The sequence below is a fragment of the Mustela nigripes genome, chromosome 8 (assembly GCF_022355385.1).
Source record: "Mustela nigripes isolate SB6536 chromosome 8, MUSNIG.SB6536, whole genome shotgun sequence".
Lineage (NCBI taxonomy): Eukaryota > Metazoa > Chordata > Mammalia > Carnivora > Mustelidae > Mustela > Mustela nigripes.
Genome location: NC_081564.1, coordinates 76,343,414 through 76,371,105, shown reverse-complemented (window position 1 = coordinate 76,371,105; position 27,692 = coordinate 76,343,414). Strand labels below are relative to the sequence as shown.

General features: G+C 37.6%; 1 protein-coding gene across 1 annotated transcript; it reads right to left on the bottom strand.

Moving 5' to 3' along the window:
• LOC132023968 (glutamate decarboxylase 1-like) lies at positions 1 to 26,620 on the bottom strand (the record flags this gene model as incomplete). Its single annotated transcript, XM_059410073.1, is given in 14 exon segments — positions 1 to 174; positions 2,350 to 2,439; positions 4,025 to 4,132; positions 9,297 to 9,446; positions 14,243 to 14,321; positions 14,424 to 14,488; positions 15,367 to 15,483; positions 15,993 to 16,047; positions 18,625 to 18,704; positions 20,362 to 20,437; positions 20,439 to 20,475; positions 20,992 to 21,104; positions 23,760 to 23,850; positions 26,374 to 26,620. Coding segments are annotated over 14 exon segments (1,482 nt in total), but the record flags the coding sequence as incomplete, so codon positions are not given.
• Positions 26,621 to 27,692: the final 1,072 nt, after the last annotated feature.

Here is a 27,692-nt window from a genome sequence, read left to right as displayed (position 1 = left end):
TCATAAATCCTTTCCAAGTCTTTCAATTTCATCAATAAGATAGTCAACATCTGCTCGTCTCGTGGCAGGGTTAGAAAAAACCATTCGAAAAAAATTTACCTTGTCCCCACATGGCTGGTAGTTTATCATAGTTGTGCCGGCCTCTACCATCTGTGCTTTAATCTTCAGAGCAATCTGTGTGTAAATGTAAATATTATTAGAAGGTAATTTTACAAGTACATGCTCTCCCACATTCTAGATGGCTTACATAACTATAATTAGTTCAGAGTAAATAGCAGGCAATTTAAAACTATCAGGGATAATTTTTTTTAAAGATTTTATTTATTTATTTGACAGACAGAGATCAGAAGTAGGCAGAGAGGCAGGCAGAGAGAGAGTAAGGGAAGCAGGCTCTCAGCTGAGCAGAGAGCCCGATGCAGGGCTTGATCCTAGGACCCTGGGATCGTAACCTGAGCCGAAGGCAGAGGCTTTAACCCACTGAGCCACCCAGGTGCCCCAATCAGGAATAATTTTTAAGAAGAGGCTTAGTATAGGGAAAAAAAAAATACACCCAGCATGTTCTATATTCATACTGCTGCTCTCATTACTTCATGATTCACAATGACCAAACACTTAAAATAATATAAATGTGCTAGAATGCATTAAAGAAGGTTTTATGACATTTTGCTTGCATTTATATGGCAATTCAAATAGAAGGATCTGAGAAAGATGTGAGAAGAAACAGGAAATGGGAAAAAATAGTGTATTTTGGTATTGTCACTTTCATTATTTGAGTTATTGTATTACATGTTGAATTTTTCTACAAGGTCACTATTTTGCAGCAAAAACATAGTTACTTTGTAAATTTCACAGGAACAAATTCCGTCTGCATAACTGTCCTACACGGCTCTTCCAACAACAGCACACGTGTGAGACCCGATCGCATTAGTGATCTTGGGTTATTATTAGAGGGCAAAGTGGCACTAGGGCTTGGGAAAGCCAGAGGGGGGTATTCTAGAACTCTCCAACTTGCCCCTCTTCTCAAAACTTCAGCTTCGGCACACAGTTCACTTTTAAAATGCCGCAGATGCTATTCATGACTTAACTTCCCATAAGTCTGACATAATGGCTGTGTAGAAGCAAATATATATACTTATCACCGTTATAGTTGGACATTTATGTAGTCAGGACCAAATAATGTAGTCAAGACAAATGTAGTGTCCTTCCCTACGGAATATTATAGTTAACCAAGATGATCATAAAATAATAGATATCAGTATAGCTTGCAATATTGTATGGAATTGTGTCACGGTCTTCCCTTTGCCTTCCATCCAGGAACATGCCCCGAAGAGAGACAGCTCTCTGGCAAGTGAGCGGTGCGCACCTCGGGGACCAGCTTGCCAGTCTGCATACACAGGCTCTCAGCCAGTGGTCACTGCCCTCACGGAAGATCACGCGTACAGATTTAGAAAACTGTGAAGGGTTTCACTAAAAACTTTCCTCAAAGCATAAAATAATTAAACAAGTGGTATCAGGAGAAGCAAACAGCCAAAAAAACAATCTTTATTTTCACTTAGAACTTCCAAGCCCAGTACAATTTTGATGACAGAAGAAGCAGAAGGTCTTAAACACCCAAATCAATAGTTTGTGTTCGGTGTATGGGGGCCAACATATGACCCAACATAAGTGGTCATGACTTTGGCATAACTCAAAGTAAAATGTCTATCCATGGTGCATGTTTAAGTTTGGTTAAGAACTTACAATAAATATATGCGATAATTACATACACCGGTGGTGATCCTCTTTATTTTAACATATATAATTAAGGTAAAAATGAAATATCCCCCATTGTTATTCATTATTCTCTAATAAAATCTCACATTCTTGCTCAGATGGTCTTTTGATGAGTATTTCAAATTTTGTAACACTTCTCCAACTACCTCTTCTGTTGCTGTTCAGTATTATGATTATTTATATTCTTGTCTTCTCTCCTACTAAGCTTTCTTGGCCAACCGAGGATTCTGGGTTGTTCTGGCCAACTGGGATTCTGTCTAATTCATTTCATACCTCTAACTCCTACTGGAACATCTGATATATATTAATTGATGAATAGATTAAGCAAAGAGTAGGAAACACAGCATATTGAATATCAAGCACTCAGTAAATATTTTTCAATTATATAAGTTATGACTGGATTAATTTGCAAAATTAATGACATGTTGAGATCCAGCGCATCTCTATACAAGTATTAAATTAATGGCTTGGGACCACATGAATACCACATACTAGCCAATCAAACTAACATATAGACACGTTATTTAAAAGGCAATATTAAAATTAAAAATAACACACACACACACATACATTTACCTTTTGGAGTTCTTGATCTCTTTCAGAATCTTTTGGGATATGTTTAAGTCTTGGTGGAAAATACCAAAAGCAGACATTGGTGAGCTCAGGCTAAATCAAACATAAAAATTATATAAATATCCTTAAAACCATACCTAATTCCTTAAGTATTTCAGAGGTATTTTAATGAATTTCATTATTAATATATTTAAAAATAGTTTTTAAGGACCTAATATATGTCGGACTCTAGACACAGAGACAACAAAAATGGTCACTGTCCTCATAGAGTGCTCAGTTTGTCACAGGCTCTTTCTGTCTTTCTCAAAAACCTCTCCTACCACAATTGATTTTCCTCTCCAGCCAGGTCATCCTCGGTGTGCTCTGGTCTGTCAGTTCTCTCCGAGATCATCAACCACCCACTCCATGACCATATTTTACACAATAATGCTAGTTCCAGTTTCACATTTGAGAAAGGTTTTTTTGGATTGAAATATGGATAATGGATTAGAGAAGAGAACAAGCAAAGAGGGAAGAATATTAGATATTAGAATATTAGGCTCTGATTGTAAGTCAGGAAGGAATGGAGAAGACTTCACTAAAGCAGTGGCTGTGGGTAGAGATAGGAGGGTTTGCATTTTCAAAATCTTCGACAGAAATAATTAAGCTCTCTCTGTTAGCTTTTCAAGATGAATTCAAATTTTCTGGTTTCAGTGACTGGGTGTCTTTCACATAGATAAAAAATGTAAGAGAACTTTACCTAAATTTGAGCTCATTCCAGAGAGGAAAACAAACTAGTAGAGGATGTATAGTATTAAACAAAACAAAACAAAACAAACAACAGCGTTTTGGGAACCTGAGTGGCTCAAATGGTTGAGCATCTGATCCTTGACTTCAACTCAGGTCTTGATCTCAGGGTTGTGAGATCCAGCCCCATGTGGGGTCCTACTGGAGCCTGATTAAGATTCTTTCTCTCTTTTTTTCCTTCCTCTCTCTCTCTCTCTCTAGAAAAATTTAAAAATTAAATTAAATAAAAAAAACCCAGACTCCTTTACTTCTAGTTTCCACTTAAGACTGCAAGAGAGTCACAAAAATTAAGACAATAATATAGTCAGAGGAAGACAATTTCAAAGACAGACAAAGTCCTTTTTTTTTCCTAACAGTTGTTCTTATTAAAATGGTTTCATGCCATTGGATGGTTGAGTGGGCCTTGGAGAGGAAAATGGACATAATTCTGGCAAAAAATCTCAATTTTTTCCTTAATATCTACTTAATGGCTTAATAATGATCTACCAAAGATTATCATAATTTGAAGTCCACCTTATCCTATGACCTACTGTCCAGAAACCCAGCTGCATATTATAACACATGAGAAAAAAGCCAGAAACAATTAAATTACTCTTATTCTGTGCCAGAGAAATCAGAAAAGCAAATACAACCAAACGGTTTAAATTGTCTTAAAAATGAAAATATTGAGTATAATTATCAAATAAAAGTCTTTTGGACCCTTGACTTATAAGACATAAAACTTAAATGAAACAGGTTTTAAAACCTAAATGGTATGCATTTGGATAAGATAAAATATTTACGATAATTGCTAAGTATACTTTTAAAATTATCTCATGTAAGAATCAGGTAAAAATACTTAGAGAACAAAATATAAATCCAGTAAATTATTAAAGAAAAAAGACAACCTTACCTCTGCATCAAACACAAGCTTAAAGTTATCTTTTTTCTTCAAAACCTTATAGAAGTATTTTGCAAGTTCCATGTATCTGTTGATCTGTGCCTCGAAGCCACGGGTTCCCTATAAGGAAAACAAAATCAAGGTGTCCATTCAAAATTAAGTCCCTTTAAATTACATTGAAAAAGTTCCTGAAATTGATTACAGCTATTTAAATGTACATTTCAATAAATAAATAAATAAATGTACTTGATTCATAATGTGATTATTATCCTACTCCTGGTAGGTGTTCTCCATTATCACTTCATTTTTATCGCCAGCTCCTCATCCCACTTTGATCCCTACTGTCTGGGAACTTCAGGCCAGTTACTTAGCCTTCCATGCCCCAGTGTCTAGATCTACATGTTTGCTAAATATTTTGACATGTAATTTTCATCTGTCTAGTATGTAGAGGAAATTTTTAAAAATTACATATTCTGTTACAACAGTGGAGGAAATCCTACAAAGAAAGCCCTTTGCATACTTGCCAGCAGAATGTATTTCAAAATTAATGACTGTTGAGCTTCTGCTACCTCACAGGCATGTAGTTCAGCGCTTGATACACTTGGTTAAATTTACTTTTAGAAGAACCCTAGGAGGTGCACAGCTAAGGCACAGAATTGTCCAGTGTGTCTCCATCCACCTTCTTCCTTTTGATTTCTGCTTGTCTCATGGTACTAAGCACCACAAAAGGGTGACGTTCCCACTTATGTTTTCCTCTGAGAACTTCTCTCTGAATCTCAGACTTTAATATTCAACTGCTTATTCAAATCTCCACTGAAATGACTAATAAACACCTCAGAATGACATGTCCGAGAATCAACTCCTGATCTTTCTACACAAACTTGTTTCTCCCACAGTCTTTCCAATGTCAATAATGTATTAAGTTGATCCTCTAGTTGCTAAAGCCCAAAACTTTAAAGCTCTTGTATCCTTGATCTGCTTTTTCTCCTAGTCCACATATAACATTTTGGTAAATTTCATCAGGTTTACCTTCAAAATGTAATTAGAATCTAATATACCTTAACCTGCCGCTGCCGGCCCAGTCGGTCTCTCCCCCATTATTGAGATTGCTTCCCAACTGATTTCTTTGCATCTGTGCACACACCTACAGCCCAAGCTGAGGATTTGCATTCATGGTTATTCTGGCTTTACAATCATATGAAATGGTAGAACACATAAGCCTTGATCATCAGAGCTGGCTTCATGGGTATACAACCTGCACAGTCACACAGGCCCTATACTCAGAAGGGTTTTGTGCTTAATTTATTTCTCTGCCATTGCTGTTCTGAAATTCTTTAAAATTTTGTCTTGGGCTTGTGTTTGTAGGTAGAGTAAGGAAAATGTCCTTAATGAGACCATGGACCATGTATGTGAGCTGAGGAGATACACGCAATTTCCATGACCTGACACCCTAGTCGCACACAGCTTTTGCCATGTTCAATGAAAGATAATTCTACCAGCCCAGTGCTGTATGGAGCTCCGTGACTCTCAGTGAAAGTACAGGTGAACACAACTGAGCCATCAGGGATGCTAAGAGCCCTAAGAGACCACACTTCAGGGGCGCCTGGGTGGCTCAGTCAGTGGGGCAGCTAGCTGTCTTCGTCTCGGGTCATGGTCCCAGGGTCTTGGGATCAAGCCCCATGTGGGGCTCTCTGCTCAGTGGTGAGCCTGTTTCTCCCTCTCCCTCTGCCTGCCTCTCTGCCTACTTGTGTTCTCTCTGTCAAATAAATAAATAAAATCTAAAAAAAAAAAAAAAGAAAGAAAGAAAGAAGGAAAGAAACCACACTTCATGCTCAAACCAGACCTTGTTTCCAATAGACTTTGTTCCCTTCACTCCTTATCCTTTTCAATGCCTTCAGTGTCTTTCTCCACAGGAAATATACATGTATAGTTTGTGTAATATGTATAATAGGTATGTTTTACATATACAACGTATAATATATGTAAAAAATGTAATTATATGAATATGTAGTTAGAACCAACTCTCAAAATTTTGCAGAAACATTTGGAAAAGGCATTGTTAGATCTGAAATGCTTAAGAATAGGAATGATTCACTATCAATGGACTCATTTCTTGTGATAACCACGTTTCATCTGATATGCCAGAAATTCTTGAGGACAGTCTGGTTTTCTGGGGAAGCTATAAACAGTTAAGAAGGGAAGGAGAAAAGTTAACAGAAATTTATTGATGAAGAATGTTCCCACTTTTGATTCTGAGTAAATGAGGCCGAGGATCACCGAAGTGATCACTGTACGGTTGACTTCTCTCCAGGACTTGTGCATATAGAGCTTTCGGTGGCATTCATGCGTACTGAGCTGCCACTGAAAAATATCAAGGTGTGTGTCCATATTATGAATGCACCTTTAAGCTCTGTGAAAAAAAAAATCTATAAAAGCTGAATATTAAAGGCAATGGCACTTGTAATTTAAGTTTTATTGGTCCCTGTTAGCTCATGTTCTCCAAAAAGCAGACATCGTGACGAGATTAAAGCTACCAGGATTTTATTGGTGGCAGTACCTGAGAGGAAGAGTAGGAGGAGCTGGTTAGACTGTGCAGAAGTCGGGCCCTAAGTGAAGGGGAAAGGGATGCTAAGTGGGGGGAGCTCGCTAGACTACCATGAAGTCTGAGGAAAATTCAGAAAGGCCACTGGGGAGGCCTCACAGCAAGTCAGCCGTCAGCAGAGACTTATGCCCCTCGGGAAGGGGAATGCCTTAGCATCCCTGACAAGCTCAGTCACTGGCTGGGAGAAAAGTCCAGGAAACAGCTCCTGGGCAAACATAATTATGAATTTAAGAGAAGCAGATGGGGCTTTTGGACAATTAAACTCCCTATAGCATTCTCATGGCCAAAACAGATTCATTTTATGAATCCAAAACCAGTCCAACTCATGGAGAGAAATTGATGTAAAAGGAAGCTTTTGTGTTATATTTGCTTTTGCATATATAGTTAATGTTTGTAGCATCTTATATTATTATATGATTTTCTCCTTATTTTTATAACCTATCAGAGTATGTTATAGGAAATATGAATTTCATTAACCATGGCTCCTCTTTCTGCCACCAATGAAGAATTCATTGCATAATTAGAGCAAAGAAGGACAAAACAGAATTTTTCAAACTTGCAAGTCAACTCTCTTTCCAACCTGCCGTGGATATTTCCTGAAGTTGATTTCCAGAGTGAGAAGTGGTTTTTTCATGGGAAAAGCATTTCCATTCCAGTGTATACTGAGTTTTTATGTAATCATCTGCGCCCACTGAAAGGGTAATAAAATCTTTATCTCCCCAGGAGTCAAATACTTTTCATGCTGGGGTAGAATGGGATAGAGACTTCCTTTTCTCCACCAAAAGAAGATTCCTGAGCATTCAGGACGTTAACAGGAGCTCTCTCTCCTTCCTCCCTCTCTCTCAGCGTGGGTGTGCCAGCTCATGTACAAGATTCCAGTTTCCTAATTGCAGGTCTCTGCCTATGGTAGAAATCTCCTTTGCACACTTAGATGTGCCACGGCCTTGCCGTGTTGTCCAGAGGGGCACCGGGGTGTGGGAAATTGACACTGAGATATTCTCTAAATAAATAGTTGATCTTCCTCTGATTCAGAAAACTGTGTTTACAGGAATGATGAAGTACATAAATATAGAAACTAAGTATTCATTGGTCATATCTGCTTTGTAGAAGGCCAGACAAGGTGGCCCAAGTACACAATTCTCTGATGGTCTGGCTTAATCCAGGCCAACTGTGCTTATCTGTACCTTTTGAACCACAGGTGACAGGCCATTAGCAGGTAATAGAACCAGTTAAGTGGGTCATACCAGCTTTTCTTTCAAAGAGTAGGATAAAAAATATTAGAGAATTTCACATTATAAGGTATTTTCTTGAAACTTCTGTTTTAATTATGTGTGTATATACAATTATTGGGCCACAACATAAAATGTATTTCTTAATGTGGATTGCATTAACAAGGTTAAATGCCACTCCTTTGTTGTATAAAGGTACAGATGAACTATATGATCCTTTTCATAATCCCTTATATACATAATTTCCTTTTTAAATATTTTGGTACATATTGAGCAGTTGCGAGTTCAAAGATAAACCTGTTGGCCAGTATCTAGGGGTATATACTCGTTTAAGGTAAGTCAAGGTATATGCTGTGACTGACAGCTAAGCTTTGGCAGAACCAGCAACGTCTTATAGAATTCAGGAGGCCCAGGAGAATATTTACATAAATAAAATCTATACAGCGTCAGACTGAGGAGTATTTGGATTTTCCAGTGTCTGAGCGAGCTACACAAAATTTTGGGCTTCATGTTTTCAAAAATTTGAACTTAGAATAAAGGAAGTTCTAACAAAATTTCCGAAGTGTATCTTCAGAAAAAGAACTTAGAGAATGCCTATCTTCAAATATTGAAAATTATCAGTGAACCTCCAAGACGAACTAACGCCTGATTGTCTTCCCGAGTAACTAATGATCTTGTATGAGAGTGCAAACTATACATTAGGTCACTGCTGGGCGACTTCTGTGAAAAGAGGTGCCTCTGGTTTTGTGCTAATAGATTTCTAACAACAACAACAACAACAACTACAAAAAGACTTCAACTTAAACAGCAGCATTGGTAATACATTATATATGGCGTTAGCTCATTTCAGAACTTTCTGCACAGAACCCAGTGTCCATCTTTCTATGGAGGACTGGGAATGGAGTGATAGAAAGAGCTTCTCAAAGCATGCCAACTGTTTCAGTGAAAACTTACAAATAAGGCTCAGGCGAAGGGTACAGAACATGTCCTGCTATGGTCATAATCTTCGGAGAGACCATCTGCTGACCTTGACTCCAAGGCAGACTGCACACCTATGTAATAAGTAAGGGTTCACGTCTGAGAATCTATGTTGACTTCAAGTCTACCTGACTATTAACAATTCCAACGAGTAGGAGGGAAAAATCTTTTTTTTTTTAAAAAAGTTGCAGACAAGTTTATATTCTTAACAGATTTTTATTCCTCCAGTTCGGTAGAGTATATAGCGACAGTGGAACATGCCAATTTTTTTTCCACCTCAGTTAGAAATTAGACCTGAGAAGCCAACTTGTCATCTGTAATTAGAAATACAGAGGTTTCCTTGAGAGATGTTTAGGAAAATAAGGAGGCTAAAGCTTTGGAAAAGATGCCCAAACAGAACTCTAAAAAGAATGGAATAGTCTAAACTCTTTACCCAAATGAAGAGGACCTAACAAAAGCGACGACAAACTCCTACCTTTGCTATCCACATTAACCACAGCTTAAAGACATCAACATGTCAGCCGCACTGAATGGTTTTATCTCCAGCATCGAAGTCCACATTGTAGAGTTTATCTGGCTGGAAAAGATAGCCAGCTCGCATCTGGTTACATGCTTCCAGAAGACTCTAAAGAAGGAATAATATATCTATATGCAGGTTATATACATTTCAACAAGAAACCACCACTATTTATTTCAATTAACCTAGCATTTCTACTCTACCTGCACTTTTTTTTTGGGGGGGGGTTACCTTCATTTATTTTATTTTTTAAAAATTTAGGAACTTTTGTATTTTAATTCCAGTAAAGTTAACATACGGTGTTATATTTGTTTCAGGTGTGCAATGTAGTGATTGGACAATTCTGTATGTAACTCAGTACATGCACTTTTAAAGAGAATTTTGTTTATTTTATATAAAAAAATGGTACTTTTCTAGGATTTTAGTGCATCTAGTTGTTCTTTGGGTTTATCTGGAACAACAGATTGTGGAATTGGAGTAACACGATTTCTCTATTTCTCTCTAACTTTTCTCAGAGTTCTTGAGGTTTTGCTGCTTTTTTGAAACTACTTGCTACTGTGTATTGAAGTTAATGAGAACTGAGGGCCTCGTTCACTTGCACTAAACTATCCCATGAATCAGCAGTTTGGGTTCCTGTCAGCAAAGTGCTCTGAGAGTCACAGTCGGTGGAGAATAAAGTAATCCATTCATTTAATTTTGTGCTTCTCTCGTAAAAGAAGATGAAAGAATGGAGAAACATTTGCTTTGGATGGTTAAGAAGTAATCACTAGAGGGGCGCCTGGGTGACTCAGTGGGTTAAGCCTCTGCTTTCGGCTCAGGTCATGATCTCAGAGTCCTGGGATTGAGCCCCGCATCGGGCTCTGTTCAGTGGGGAGCCTGCTCCCCACTCTCTCTCTGCCTGCCTCTCTGCCTACTTGTGATCTCTGTCAAAGGAATAAATAAAATCTTTAAAAAAAAAAAAGAAGAAGTAATCACTAGAGAAAAGGTATGCTTCCCGTCCCCCAGTTAAAGAGAGGCTTTTCTCAAAGGCTGTGTTCAGAGAGAGCACAACCCAGGCAAACGCACATGCGCAGATGGGGTAGTGTTTAAGTAGACATGAAGCTCTACTTTCGTACAAGAAGCAAATAACAATATATTTATTATGTGTTTATTATAACTGACCTCTTCACAACTAGTACATCATTTGAGCCTCACAGCAAACTCACAGCTGAGGTACTATTGTGTATCATTTTTGCAGACTGAGGAAATGGATACATCAACATATTGAGCAATTTTCAAGGTCACATAACCTAACAGTGATCGATCTGGGATCTTTCTTGGAGTTTGTGGAAGGCTAACTTCAAAGGAAAAATCTCACACTCCTTTGTTTAGGATGGGCTTGTGGATCTAGGCAAAGGGGCACAATGTGGTGGCAAGAACTAAAGTAGTTAGGGGAAAAGGAACAGAAATGATACCTTGCAAAGAGTGCCTTAGTGTCTACATGTTGGGAATCCTCCTAACACGTGAAAATATTTTCTCTTTAGCCTATTTCAAACTCCTTTTTTTAATGTTATGTTAGCAAGAGCTGGAGACTATTTAAAATACTTTAAAACATATAATCAGTATAGGTTTTATCTACTCTCCTGACGTGATGAGTAAGCTACAGTTAGTCATAGTTGCCCCCAACTGTCTCGCACTGTGCAGGGCCATGGGGTTGCGGCGAGCAAGGGTGGCCATGCCCTGCCCCACTGACCTTACAAATATGGCATATGAACCAAATATGGCATACGTGGATGTGAAATTGTACCCAGGATAAATGTTAGGAAGGAATTTCACAGTATTGGGATATTCTGCTCTAAGGGTCAAGGATTTCAATTTGTCTGAAGGTCTAGGAAGGCTTCCAGCGAAAAGTCATTTTCGAGTTCAGTAGGAGCTAAATGAGGAAGATGCTGGGGGAAGGTGTGGGCGACAAAGTGGAGGTCATGATCAGGTCATGATCTCAGGGGCCTGCCATCACCCCTGGATAGGTAGGAGGAGAAACTCCTGCCAAGGTCACAGGGGCCGAGCTGCATGGCTCCCTCGTGGAAGTGAGAGCAGGTCAAGGGTTATCAAGGGCAGAAAGCAAAAGGAAGCACGAGATGAATGGGAGAGTGGAGAAGGGCACGGGGCTGTACCTCCCAGGCCTTGGAGGCTGCGTCGGGGATTTCAATCCCCATCCTAAAAGCAATGAGGAGCCACGGAATGGGTTTCAGTTTTGCATTATGAAAAGGCCCTTCTGGATGAAAGAGATTGACGTGATTAGCACTTCGTTTCAAAAACACATGGCACTTCCTTTTCCTTACACGATTACATAAAAGAAATTGAAAATTAGTTTTAATTGTATTTTATGTAGAGTTACAGCAAAATATATATACTTACAGTGCCTTTTGAGCATCAGAAAATACATTAATATTGAATATACGTGGTTTAAGTGGCTCATTAAGGCATGAGTCAAAATGGTCTAATGTGAAACCTTAGGCACTCAGATCGTTTAATAGATAAGAATCAAATGCTCCTCTTAATTTAAGGATACACCACAATAGGCTTATTTTCCAGAGATGACCTTAAAAATAGTGAAAGCTTTAATAGTTTGGGGATCCTGTTCTCCCTCCACTGACAATCTATCTGTCTTTAGGAAAAAATAAGAAGGAGTATAAAACAAGAAAACAGAAACTGAACTTATTTGAGGAACACATGATATGTGGTATGAGAATAAAATGTACTATTTCAATATACTCATTATGGGTGAAGAAATCAGGGAAGATGGCCCAACATTTGTTTTTGAGTCCTAAACATAAAGGTATCACAAATCTGAACGTTGAGGACAGACCTGTCAGCAACAGGAAGAGGGAGCAAACTCCGAAGCTTCTTCAAGAAAACAAATGTAGTCAAACTGTCATTTCTGGGTATGGGACACACAGGAACAGACAGGAAGGAGTCGCTTATTAACCTGCAGGCTTCAAACACAAGGCAGCCGCCCTTTTATTGATGGGATATGGAAAGACTATGGCTGCCATGTGGCCAACTTCACAGTCTGAAGCAGAACTCAAAGTGCCAGCCTGCACTTCTGAGAAAGAACAAAGAGGCAAAAGAAGAGGCAAAGTGGTTGGGGCGCCTGGGTGACTCAGGTGGTTAAGCTTTTGCCCTCGGCTCAGGTCATGATCTCAGGGTCCTGCGATCAAGTCCCGCGTGGGGCTCCTTATTTATCAGGGAGCCTGCTTCTCCCTCTGTCCACTCTGCCTGCTGCTCCCCCAGCTTGTGCTCTCTCTCTGAGAAATAAATAAAATCTTAAGAAAAAAAAAAAAAAAGAAGAGACAAAGTGGGCACTGAGTACTCAAGAGTGAGTTTCTTAAATTCTACACAGAAGTGAGATCATATGGTATTTATCTTTCTCTCACTGCCTTACTTTGCTGAAACAAGATGCCATCTAGCTCCATTCATGTTGTTGCAAAAGGCAAAATTTCATTCTTTTTTAAGGCTGAGAGAGAGAGGTAAATCAAGGGACACACTCAACTACAGAGGACAAACTGATGGTCCTCAGAGGGGAGCAGTGGGACAGATGGGCAACACAGGTGATGGGGATTAAGGAGGGCACTTGGGATGAGCACCGGGTGTTGCATAAACATATTGAAGCCCTATATTGTACACTGTATGTTAACTAACTGGAATTTAAATACTTTTTAAAAATAAATTAAAATAATTTTTTTAAAACAGACTGAGGACTGCCTTAAAGTTAATGCAGTTTCTTTTAAAAGAACACAGACACTTTATTTTTACATCCAAAGTCTTTGGATTGCTGGTGAGTAGGAAAGAAAACAAAGCTATAAATGATACTACACAAGACGAATTTACATTTCTGACAATGACATGGAGATAAGAATTCCTAAGCTGCATTTTATCACTGCATCCCTCCTTGGAGGAGATCATGGGCTTATCTCTTTGTGTAACATTGGGTTTAGTACTGATGGAGATAAAACACAAAAACGTATAAGGAGATAATAATTTCATACAACCCATAAATTTGTGCTATGCTAAATATATTGCAGTTACTCCTACTTATCTGCATTTAAAATGAGCGACATTTTTGGCCCTACACTCTGAAATAACAAGTGGCTCCAGTGGGCCAAACGTGATCTCTAAGAGACATTTCGTTTGTTTGTGATGTTTTTAATAAGTGGGGCATGAGCGATCAGGTTTTCTGTAGACCCTATCACCACCCATTGTGTGATCCCAGATCTTATCCACACATGGAGTTAACACCTGTCCTTACACTCATTTGGTCTTGTGGCACCTAAATGGCCCAGTGACTGCTACTTAACGATCAAGGGGGAAGGATCAGTTTAGGAGGGCAAATTGTGCTGCACTGTGCTAATTCACCGAGGCCATAATTATTTTGGTTTTAAACATTCACAATGAAGCTAGACAAGACATCCATCACCGCACTAATTAAAAATAGAAATCACTGGGCGCTTGGGTGGCTTAATTGTTAAGCGTTTGCCTTCGGTCATGATCCCAGGATCCTGGGATTGAGCCCCACATCAGGCTCCCTGCTCTGTGGGAAGCCTGCTTCTCCCTCTCTTACTCCCCCTGCTTGTATTCCCTCTTTCACTGTCTCTCTCTCTCAAAAAAAAAAAAAAAAATAAGTGGGGTGCCTGGATGGTTCAGTGAGTTAGGGCCTCTGCCTTCGGTTCGGGTCATGATCCCGGGGTCATGGGATCATGGGATCGAGCCCCGCATCGGGCTCTCTGCTTGGCGGGGAGCCTGCTTCCCCCTTTCTCTGCCTGCCTCTCTGCCTACTTGTGATCGATCTCTCTCTCTCTCTCTCTCTCTCTCTGTCAAATAAATAAATAAAATATATAAAAAAAAGAAAGAAATAAATCATTTACTTTTTCCTGGATCAGGATAGCAGAGCACTGAAGGGGGACACCCATGAGTTTATGTGGATTCCAGCTCACAGAGTTGGCCCTAGGTGATAAAATAGCTTCAATCAGCGCTCAAGGTCTAATGAAAGAGAATAGAAGTCTAAACAGGTTAATTTGTTTTCACAAGTAATGGCGCAGGTCTTACCTTTCAATGCCACTGAGTTTATGGGCGTGGTTTCTGGACAGCAACAGTCCACCTCCCCAGGCTGCCTACAGGTACCGAAGATATTCCTTGTTCTATTAATTCCTTCTTTTTAAATAGCATTGGTGACTTTTTCCCATGTTAAACTGATTTCAAAAGTTGATGAAGCTTTAATTGCTATGCTAGATAATTATAAACTTGGCTATCGTTACACTCCTTATAAGAACAATGCATTTTAAAATTTCCTCCTATGAATTCTCATTGCCTATTCGTGTCATGATAAAGCTTTATAAAGGTTTCTAATTAATTCAAACACCTTCTGTATAATTTCCAGAGACATATAAAAAGGTTGGCACTAAATTTGGCAATACCACAGAAAAATTAACATCTCTACCAGATTGTATAACTTTAAATTTGTCTAACTCTTACCAAAGCTGAAGAGTTTTGCCCAAAGTCATTGTACTAAATTAATAGCATCAAAAATTGTTATTTCTTTAATAGGTATTAATTTTGAAATGTTTATTAGAGTAATGGACTAAATTTTCTTTTGATTTATTAAAGTCAGGTTTAAAGGGCAGCAGGGTGGCTCAGTTGGTTAAGCACCTGACTCTTGATTTTGGCTCAGGTCATGATCTCAGGGTCCTGAGGTTGAGCCCCACATTGGGTTCTACGCTCAGTGTGGAGTCAGCTTGAAATTCTCTTCCACTCCCTCTGCTCCTTCCCCTACTCGCACACATTGAGGAGAGGTTTGGGCTCTTTAAAAACATTGATACATTTGTAGCTCTTTCTGGGCTAATACATTAAGTCTATTTTGTTCATTATAAAAATGAGTTTCCAGAGAAAACTTCATTGGGCCTGCAATGCCAATGAAGTGATTCTAAGGACTGCTCATAGGACACATTTTTTAAAGCAGTAGTTTTGAGTCAGACTAAAGGAGGGGACTCACATCCACGTGCATCCAGAGTCCGTGCACCTCACAAATATCGGCGATGTCGTGGAGAGGGTCGAAGGCCCCAAACACTGTGGTGCCGGCTGTGGCTGTGACACAGAAAGGAGTCTGGCCCTGGTGATGACACAAACTAAGTTGTAGGCATGGCCTCGGGAGGCACAGGAATAGTCCTGTCACTTTACCACTACACTCCTGGCATCAGGAAGCTGGAAGACTTGGACACAAACCCTAAGTACCTAACAATTTCAAATATTCTGAGGTATCTCCAGGATTAGACGAAGTAGTGTAACCATAAAAGGAACTCATATCACTGCCTCTAAGTTTTAGTTATTATATTTCTCTCCAAATTTATTTTTGCAAAGTAATACAATGAAAATGGAGATGTCCAAATTCCTTTATGTAGTCCATGTCCTGATAACTTTTCATCGGATATCTGACAGAAAATTATGGAGAGAAATAGCGCAATCTTAATTATTTCATTTTAATATTATAAGGAATTTCCTACATTTAGGGATTATCTTATTTCTCCTGGTAATTACCTTACCAGTTGTTTTCCACCAATGAAGATAGGTAAAGAAAATAAAAATGAATTTACATGTTAAGTATGGAGCTATAGAACATACCTTTGTTTTAGCTTGTAATATATTTTTCTCTAACTCAGCTGGAATCATCTTTCCCCTTAAAAATACAAATACACACTGATTTATTATGAGTATTTAAATACGCATAGCAGTTCTACCAATGAGAAGAATAAATGATACACAAGACTAAAAACTATTAGTTTTTAGTGTCTCCCTAAGGCATTTATATGTCCATAAACAGATACTGGGTAAATGTTCAGTTCCCAAAAACTAATAGTAAATATCCTGTTGAATTAAAGAATGTTTAGTGTGCTATTCAGTCATCTTAAAATTTACATTACTTAAGCTTTCTAAGAAAGATGTAGAATGATAATCTTTCAAGTGATTAAATTTCAACTTATTATATTTTATGTCTAAAGACTTATTTATTTATTTATTTTTCAGAGAGAGAGAGAGAGAGAAAACATATAAGCAGGGGGAGGGGAAGAGGGAGAGAGAGAAGCAGGCTCCCTACTGAGCAGTTTAAAGTAAAAACCTCTTCTCTGGCACATACCCTCACCCTTACCCTGGCTGTAATCCTAACCTAACCCAAGATCTGAGGGGGGGGGGGAATAAAAAGATATGGTATATATACACAATGGACTATTACGCAGCCATAAAAAAGAAAGAAATTCTGCCATTTGCAACGACGTCGATGGAGCTAGAGGGTATTATGCTAAGCAAAGTAAGTCAGTCAGAGAAAGACAAATACCATACGATTTCACTCATATGCAGAATTTAGGAAAAAAAACAAATGAGCAAATGGGGAGAGAGGCAAACAATGAAACAGACTTTCAGCTCCAGAGAACAAACTGATGGTCACCAGACAGGAGGTGTGTGGGGGATGGGTGAAACAGGTGATGGGGATGAAGGAAAGCTCTAGTTGTGAAGAGCGCTGGTGTTGCACGGTAGTGTGGAATCACTATATTGTACACCACTACCTAATATTACACTGTATGTTAAGTAACTGGAATTTAAATAAAAACTTAAAAAAAAAAGTAAAAGCCTCTTGACATCAAGGTATAAAAATCAGGTATCCAATTGGGAAGGGAGGAAAAAGGGTGGCAAATTTCAGATGGCCTTCACGCTTCTTCACAGCAAAAACCTGAGGGAAACAAGTCAAGACTCATCTACTCGATCCGGGTATCAGACTGAAACCCAGCATGCCTACTGGTGATTCACTAGAAGCATTCCCACTAACGTCAGGACGCTCACTACCATCAGTATTATAGCATTTTTCTCTGAAGAAATTATGAATTATTTAAATGTATGATAGAAAGAAAAAGAAAGAAAGGAAGGAAGGAAGGAGAAGAGAAGAACAAAGAAAAGAGAAGAAAAAAGGAAAGAGGAAAAAAACCCCTAATGGGAGTACATATGGCAGTATACCAGGAATATCTAAAATTATGTATTAAAAAGCCTATGAAAATAATAAGAATGTTGAGCAACTGGGTGCTTACAGGAGTAAATCATATTCCTATTTATATAAACAAATTGTTGTGAATAAATAATAGAATATCCCATTCATAATAATAAAAAAAAATGTAAAGTATCTTGGGCAGGGGTGAGTCTCAGGAAATGTACCTAGAATACATAAAGAAAATCAAACAACTTATGACAAAGTACTGAATAATAAACTTATAAAACACATCTGCAAGAAACTTTATATTCATTTATTTTATGTTTCAGATTTTCTAAATACATAAAGTCTCCTTATAAGCCAATAACAAATAATAAACAACCAATGAAAAATGGGCAAAGCACATGAATAGACAAATCACGGTTATACACAATTTCTGGTCAGAATTTTCAATAATAAAAGTATTGTTAATATTCAGGGTTGGCACTGTAGATAAGAGCATCAATTAACTTAAAAATGTTTGAAGGGTTAAAAAAAATCTTTATGAAATTTTAAATCCAGACATCCTTTGAATCAATAATTCAGTTTCTAGGAATTCATGTGAGACATTCAAACACAGACTCTCAAATAATTTTATATAATGATATTCATTTAATCATTGTTCTTAAACACTAACATCTAGGGGGAAACACTGAAGTGTCTTTTAAAATAAGATTTCTGAATTCTGTAGCATTTATAAAGTGCAAAACTCTGAAGTAATTAAAAAAGAATAAGGTCTGCATGAATTAATGGGATAAGATTTATAACACATATCCTAAAACCAAAAAAAATCTACGAAAGCAAGTTATAAAATACACACAGAATTGATGTATGAGTATGTCTGATATGCATAAAAATGATCCTCAGAATATATATTATAGTTGTCATATTATTTATTTCTGAAACATGGCATTCAAGGAAAACAGAAATACACTTTTACTTTGTAGATTGCTGAAGCAGTTGAATTTTTATCTACAAATATTATATTTTTATGTGTATTTATATTACATATAATTCAATACACTTAAAATGGGAAGACAGTTCCACTTATATAAGACTATATTTAGTAAAGAAATGTTAAGAATAGGATAGGATGACTTTGATGCTTCTTTCACACTAATGGCAGTTAAAATTTATTGAAACTGGGAGAGTATTCTTGCTAAAAACTGGAATAGGAAATAGGATTTTAATTTACAAAGCATAACGATAACGATTTTTGAGACTGTGTTAGAAACATACCTTTCATCGCATTTTACTTCAATTACATTGTCAGTTCCAATACCAAGGATTGCTGCAGCTTTTTTAACTGAATAATGACCCTTGGGCAAAAATGAAAATAGAAAAGGCATTCATTTCTCTGCATTCCATGATGATTCACATGAGTGCATTGGGGAGCGTGAACATGTAGCTTTGAATGGGTTTGCGCACGCACACTTCTATATACACATGTATGGGTCTCAAGGCATATTTCCAGACCTCATCATGACATTTGTTCAGATGAAGGAGGTTGCGACGCCCCTTTTAGAAGGCACCATCACACAACTCTTCACAAGCAGTGGGAGTTTCAGTATTCTAGTTCTCCATACACATAGAATGTTGTGTCACTCATAAATCTAGTAATAATATTCTCTAGAGATAAAATCCTCACATTTTCCAGACAGTGAAACTCTTGCATTACAAACATATATACCATATATATATACTATCCCATATATATATATATATATATATATATATATATATATATATATATGGTATATGTGTGTGTGTGTAGTATATAAAATATGCATTAGGCTTGGAGAAATCCATTGATTCCTCTGATACCTGTAATTCTTAATCTTGACTTTGACACCAACTTTGACTTCTTGCCTTCTAAATAACTATTTCTTTGTATCATTCTGCCTGGTGTAAATAATATCAGTAAGATGGAGGTATTAGCAGCTCAAGATCTAAACTTGGACCCGGTTATTTTTAGTTGCCAGGAAAAGACCAGATATATGAAAGAAAAAAAAATAAAGAAATTTAAAACCCTAACTATGCTTCATTTCCATGTAGAATGCACCAATTAAATAGGAAAACGACTTTTTAAATCTACATTATGGGAATTCAGCATATTTACTCCTTCTATGCAAAAACAAAACAAAACAAAAACCCATAAAAAAAAAACCCAAAACATGTCAAATGACGAAAATGACATTTGTAAGCCAGCATCTTATGTTTTACAGTAAATGACACTAATCATGCAGCAGTGGTCTCCAACTTGATATATATGCCAGTTTGAGTTTGGTCATAGACGCATATTGCAAACACAGAGACATTTCAAAGAAAACCGTGTGTTTCCAGGCACTTTTACGTGGAATTCTCAAACTGGGACAACTATTACATTTTAATGTCACAAATGTTGCTGAGGTGGAAAAGAAAATGTGACCAGATTTATTAAAGGGATGAATTGATTTTTTAAAAAAGAAGCGTTGATGCTGTGCACAAGATTGGAACACAAACACAAGGAGACATCAGTGGATACATTGTCAATATCAGAAACATTTGGCTGAGGACCTAGCCTATAAATATAAGCCTTTCTCTTTAACTGATTCCTTTGATCCTCACTGGAAAAATAAAACATCAATCACATTTTTCTCTACATTCAATGATAAAGAGAATCATTAAGTCTTTAAACTTTTTATAGCTTGATTTTTTTGTAAAGAGAACAATGCTTTATATTTATAATCCCATTTTTGTCAGTTTCTCATATTTTGAAATTAAATTTTAATCCTGAATTATCTGTATTGCTAATCTCTAGAGTCCATGTTGAATGGAGAGTGTTTTTTTTTCTAATATCAATATGCAGACCCAGACACAGAGATTACTGAATCTTTATATTGTTAGAGTGAAGCTAATATTCTCTGACTTCCAATTACTTTACAGTTCATCCCAGAAGACTCTTAAAAGTTGGAAAAACCTAGACTTGATACTTACTTGTTCAGAAACCAATAACACGATACATGGGAGTGCGGTCATGCCTTGTCTTTTGATCTCTGGATATTGCTTATATTGCTAGTAATATACCGTAGAGGTTGGCTATACTTCCACCTATGCAAGAGAAATAGTAATGTTAACCTAATTTCAAATATCAGAAATGTTTATTAAAATCATAATTTGAGAGCTTTCTGAAACGAAAATGGTGCCAAATCACCAACATTATTGTATCTTATTTTTTATTTAAAGACTTTATTTATTTACTGGAGAGAGAGCATGCACAAGTAGGGGGAATGGCAGACAAAAGGAGAAGCAGACTCCACACTGAGCAAGGAGCCCTTGCTCGATCCCAGAACCATGGGATCATGACCTGAGGAGAAGGCAGACCCTTAACAGACGAAGCCACCTAGGCATCCTGCACCAACATTATTTTAAAAATGTCTTTCCTTGGAAGTGTAGAGAAAAATGTCAAATACCACAATTCATAACTTTTGTTCATAATTTTAACTAACACAATGATGCATGAACATTTATCTCTCAAAAATAATAGTATTTGTTGAAATATATTGTGAGTGTCTCCTAGTAGATATTTTATTTAGTTTAGAGAAATGATTTCTTGCTTTTTCTTACCAGGTGCAAATACTCCGTCTGCTTCTGTTTCTTGCCAGCCAATAATTTCGTACATTTTCTTAAGAAGAATCATTTCCATGACAGTAAATACTGGAGCTATTTCATAGGTAAACCTATATTACATACATAGATTTCTACTGTGAATCATATAAAAGGGAAAAGGATAGATAAAAATCATGTGTTAGATAAGGTTATAAACATTTTTTTTGGTATTCTATAGAAGACTGTAAAAGAAATAGTTAAAACTTATATGCTCTCAACGCCCCTTCCAGATTAAGAGTATATTAGTTCTACAAAGTTCTACAAAGACAGTATCGTGGACTCCATTGTTTTGTGCAGTCACTGGGAATTTTGATAGTAACCCCTACATACACAATACTGTTACATCCAGAAAATGCCCAGTTTTATATGTATGTGGCCAGTTAAGAAAGAGATCTAGAGCTACAGACAATACTGTGCAGAAAATGAAATAGGTGGAAAAGCCTTTTCTCAAAATTGATTGATAATGATTTTCTACCTAAAGATTGTACTTTGGATGAGCACACCAAAAAAGGGTGAAATGCTATTATGTTTTCAGTAATAGCTCGAAGCAAGCAGAGGGTACAAGGCAAGAACAGTATGCGATTCATGAACAAGAATTCAGAAAACATGGCAACAGGGACTCTCCTTGGAGTCACACCATGAGATTAGAGTCCCTTCCACAAAAAGAAGGAGCTAAGATAAAAAAGAAGGCTATAAGCTTTTGTCTTTACACACCATATACAGTCAGCAATGAAGTACTTACCATGCATTCAGAAATCAAAGAGTTGGTTCAGTTATTTTCAAGGAATTCTTCTGTTTGTCCTCAAAACCCTTTTAAAGACCACTGTAACTGTTCTTGTATAGAGATACCAGTATTGGACACCATTTACGTGCGACTTGAGTTGCTCTCAGCTCGCTCTGTTTCTAAAGCTTCCCAACATTATTCAGGCCCAGCCACTGCTGTGACCACTTCCACTGAGACACACTCGAACCCAACAGAGACTTGCCTCCCACCTATAAGACAGGCACTGACCTCCAGCCCAGGGATTGCCATTCGTATCCAGGCATGGCAAGTCATGGAATCTTCTGGGAGTCCCAGGAATGTCCAACCATGGGGGAGTTAACATCCCACAGTGAAGTCCTTTGGCCATAAGAGACCTGGCTGAAAGTCAGTTCCTTCCCCTTGTTCCCTACAGATGGGCTGCTCTTTGAAGCAGCTGCTGACAGGAGGGCACGTATCCCAGACAATGGAACATTCGCTACTGCTTATACTAATGGTATAAGCAGGTCTATCATTGCCCTCAAGGAGCTCTTCTGCCCCGTCCCGACTTCCTTCGTCTTTCCTCAACCCTGTTCTTCAGGATGGCGTGGCCTGATAAAGTAGTTGGGCAAACACTTTTGCCCAGGGGCCCTGCACAGAGACCCAGCAGGGAAACCCACTGCCCCCGAGAATTAAGACTCTTGTTCCATGAGCCACCATGTAAGCAGCAAGCTTTATATACTGGTATTTCAACCGGCTCGTTTTCTGCCAGCACATGCCAAGCCAGCTTCAGCATCTACACACACCACCCTTCTGCTCCTATTGCCATGCCATTATTTTCAGAGACTCACTAAACTTCCCAGCACTGGAGAGGCTGGTAAAACTGGAATTTGGTTCTTCCCTGTTCCCACTGTCTCAGAGTATCCTAAGAGATCTCCATTCATTAAAAAGGAGCTCTTCCTCTGTATTTTCCTCAGTAGAGAATGATTAAGTCTCCTAACAATGGAGTAAGATTTATAAATTGAGTTTTATGGAATCATTTATAGAGCAAAGAAACATATTCTCTCTGAAGATAAAGTTATTTTAGGTAACATAGAACTCTGTGCATGTTTCAAAGGCCATAATCAAGCAATGAAAATTAAAAATAGCAGTAGCTTGTGTAAGCCATTTAGGTTTGCATTTCATACCTACAAAATGCTGATTACTACCGTGAGCCATGCATCATTAAAACCCCAATGATAACAAACAGTTAAAATAAACCTTACTTTTTCCACATCACAAAGCAGTCTCTCCTCATAAACATTTAGTTCCTGATTTTAAAGTTTAAATTCCTACCAGCTCTCTCTTTTGATTGCTGGTTAAATTATATTAACATTTGACACAGTCTGTTCCTTTCAATTTCATACCCAATCATTTCCCTGTCCTTATAACCTTGAAAAATATTGCCCTAAAATCAACTTTGCTTCAAAACACTACGGCAGTAGATCTAATTTTTATAGGACCAACAGGTTTGTTGTGGCAAAGGTCAAATTTTTAAAGAATCACACTGGAGTTGGATTTTGATTTCCTTTAGAAGTTTACTTTCTTCACCTTCGATCAGATTCAGGTTCTAATTTATATTCAGGTGACTTTCCATACACGTGTGTGTGTCTTTTAGACTATTGTACACTGTGGGTTCTTTGCGGAGAGTGCTTAAATGATTCCAACCCTAGAACCAGATTCAGAGTTGGCACACCACTAACCCAGACTCATCAAGTAACCTTTACTCCTTACAAAGGTATTAAGATCTTGGAAGTTTCTAGAGCCTGTCCTGAGGACTGGATAAACCTTGAACAGTTTACCCAGGGAACATGGAGCAGCTGTTTTGCATTTCTCTCAGGGTATGGACTATTTGGTTCTGACATGGCAAGCATCATGTCCAGCAAAAATATACAATCTACATCTTCGCTCTTATTTATGCGTGTTCTGAGCCCAGAAGGATACTCACATGTTGGTATTGGCAGTGGCAGTCAGCCATTCCCCGGCAAGTCCAACCGCATGTAGCCCACTGAAGAGCTGGTTAAAATAGCGAGGATGTCCTAGACAACAGACAAAACTACAAATGAGCCACAACAAAAACACGGGACTAAAAAGCATTTCAATTTCTAGCAGTTTCTCAGTGAACAGGTATTCAGGGATCAAACACACATAAACGAATTATTTCATTCAATAAACACTCTGGAGAGCCATCATAGGCAGCGACAGCGCTCAGCACGGGGAACATGGTAGCAAACAGGTGGACAGAGGCGCAGATCCTACTGACCAGTGGAAGAAAACACCCATGTGTTTCACTGCAATTGTGAAAAGTACCACAAAGGAAAAGATTGGGTCGTTGTAAGACCATAACACCATGCCTCAGAGGCTTAAGGCGGTCAGGGGAGCAAGGAGAGACAATCGTTAGAGAGGGCTTCATGGAGGAAGTGACCTTTCTGGTAAGAGCTAAAGTTAGCTTCCAGACAGAGAGTGGAGGAGATGCATCATGGGTAGGAGAAGCAGCTTCGAGAAGTCATTGGGTTGAGGAAGATCTCCTAAGCCTGAGAAGGAGGAAGCCATCCTGGATCTAAAATAGAAAGACCCAGGCTGGGGTGTGTGAAACCGCACATGGGGAAGGTAGGGAAGGAATCACCTAAATCAAATTAAATAATTTTTTTTTTTCTCTCAAAAGCTGCTTCCACATTTTTTGGACAGATATTAGAATGATATTTTGAGGATTTATATTAATAAAGAATCACCAAGCCTTGTTGCCACACTGAATATTCCATAGTCAACTCCGTTTAAATTAATTTCCTCCTTAGCGTCTTTGCACTTCTTTGATGAACTCCCCGGAGGATGAAGTCCATCCCGGCTCTCCGCAAACCTCTTTTCCCTCGCTTCCCCTCACCTGCAGCGCCCCCCTCCAAAGCACCTGCATCGTTTGTAACCTGTAGGTGCTCAGTACATGTTCATTACAGTGGAAGGAATGGAATGTCTGGCTTAGTTACCAACTGTTTCTTTCTCTTATTTACTCTTCGCTTTCTCAGCATCTTTGACTTTTCCCTCAGTGCTTGATACAGGGCAATGCAAAGGCAGGGAATGGGCCCCTAGAGACTCTTCCGCATTTGCAATGCCAAAGGAGGGAAGGGAATACAACTTGATTTACATCTGTCAGAGTGCTTTCCCATTGCCCTGCTGCTTTTCAGAACTTCTTTTGCTATTTTTATTTCTAATGAAAACTTATTTCCACTTCACATTTTCTTTATATGGTTGAACTTAGTCTTAAGAATCCTATGAGGCTTTCTTTTCGCCTTATTCAGTCATTTTTTTTTTTAGTTGTAAATACACTACATGTTATAGAAATGCATAGAATAGAAAATAATACATACAGAATAGTAATTTTTATGCATAGATGTAGAGAAATTATCTACATAGTTTTGGATATTATAATTTGGATATTATAAATATCCAAATATTTATAATAAATACATTTGGAAGGTACAACTTAAAAATGTGTTTTCATAAATAGGTAGTTTTATGTGTGTATATATACATATATACACTTTCAAAGAGTTTACAATATAAACATGATTGAAATCATATTGAGCATATTACTTTGTGGTATTTTTCTTATAATAATTAAAATTCTGTGAGAAATTCCCCATGACTTTCCTAGGACTTCAAATGGTAACATTGTATAGTATCCTCTCAAAGGATATCCAGTTTATATAAAATAAATGTCAAAATGAGTATACTTTTTTGGGGTTTTGTTATTGAAATTAATGTAGAAATGAGCATTTTTAATAGAAGTCATTTTCCCTTGGTGGCATGGTTGATCAGTTTGCTCTGAAGATTAAATATTTGTGATGGGTAAAGTTTCTGGGATGTCAAAAATACATTATTTTAAGTGTCTATTTTATGTCTATCAAATACAAAGCCAGTCATCATACACAAATGATTTCCAGTTATTAAAATATCCATGAAATATTTTACAGATCACATATTAAGAAATGGATAATAAACCCAGGGATATAGGTTGTATTTGGACCCTTTTTGTGTGTGTCTCTTTCCAAAGACTATGTTGTTTCCAATACATTATTTAGTATACAGTTAAGACTTTTAGAAAAAGAGGGCCATACAGCCTATTCGAACAGTGTTAGCTCCTGGAAGTACCATTGCTTTAATTGGCTAAGAATAAAGTTACAATAAAGTTAATCAGAAAACAATTTCTAAAATATAGGATGTATATATACATAATTATACATACATAATATTATCTCTCTATATTTTATTGATGTAAAAGGATAACCAATTGAGCATCAATAATGAATTTGACCAAATGAAATAGATAAATGAAAAGAAGTTAAGATGGTACATTTAGTTGCCCTTGCGATGAAACTCCCCAAACCAAAACTATTTCTACTTTTCTTTCTTAATTAATAAACAATTCAATGGGATAACACCGATTTGAAAGTAAACTATAAAAATGTTTTAAATAAAAACAAACAAAACTGGACCATCGTCAACATACACATAACTTAAGACTATTCAACCCTTCTCCAGCTCAAGCTCATCTATCTGAAAATCACCTGTTTTAACACTGTACTTTAAGGTATCTGTACAGTCAACAAGTAACTGCTCCAAAGATTCAGGGTGGTCAGACAGTTCCAAGTTAAACCCATCCAAACCTTCAAGAAGTTGATGAGGATGATGGAAGTCCAGTATTTTACTCTTAACATCAAAACTTTTTTTGATGTAATGCAGAAGAATGTTTACCACTTGTAGCAAAAAACATTTTATTAAATCTTTACCGTCCTTGGATGGCAACAAATCTAGAGAGAAAAAAAGAGAGAAACAGCCAGGTCAGTGACTAGAGTACCAAAGAAAATCACCATGGGAATAGAGTTTTGATAATTGGCAATTAAAGATACTAAAAGTCCATGTCAAATAACAAGTAACATTTGTCCAAATCTTACTTATAATCTTCATTCAAAGTCCCACTGGATAACAATTTTCACACACACACATACACACACACACACACACACACACACACAGCCATTTTAGATTAATGCCATTAGAGTAACTGAACCTTCTAGATCCCCCAGGTGGAACCTTATTATATTGTGTTGTCAAAAAATGAGCTGGTCATTGTACGTTTAGAAGTAAATTAAAGCATAGAGGGGTGCCTGGGTGGCTCAGTGGGTTAAGCAGCCGATTCTTGATTTCAGCTCTTGTCATGATCTCAGGGTTGTGAGATCGAGCCTGGTGTCGGGCTCTGTGCTGGCTGTGGAGCCTGCTTGAGATTTCTCTCTCTCTCTCTCCTTCCATCTGTCCCTCCCTGCACCTGCTCTTTCTCTCTCTCTCTCTCAAAAAAAAAAAAAAAAAGTTATAGCATCAAAACTTAAGGAAATAACAGTTGCTTCAATAAATATGTAGATGACAAAAAAGAATGAAACAAATAGCATTTGTTATGGACACCCATACCTGAAGCATAAGCATTTGATAAATTAGCCATTACATTCTCAGTCTGAGCATCTTCTGTCACATTTTTCTCAGTTGATTGAAAAGTAGGACCAGACTTTTTTCTCATCTGTTCCTTATCTAAGTTAGAGAAGGAAGTGTTTTGTGATGATTAAAGCATGCTCATAATATGTATTTAGTGCTTTTATCTATAAATAGATGCTTTCAAGAAACTTATAATCACTGAATTTTTATTTATATCCACATGTGATCTCTGGTGGGTAGGTATAAACTGGAGAGAAGCATTAATACTACCAAAATTATGTAAGTCTCTTTTATAACCATATAGAGAACAGATGATACAATTTGTGGTTGTTAGTTTCATATCAGTCTTGTGTACAAGATTAGAAATTTAGTAATTAAGACCTATCATGTTTAATTATAC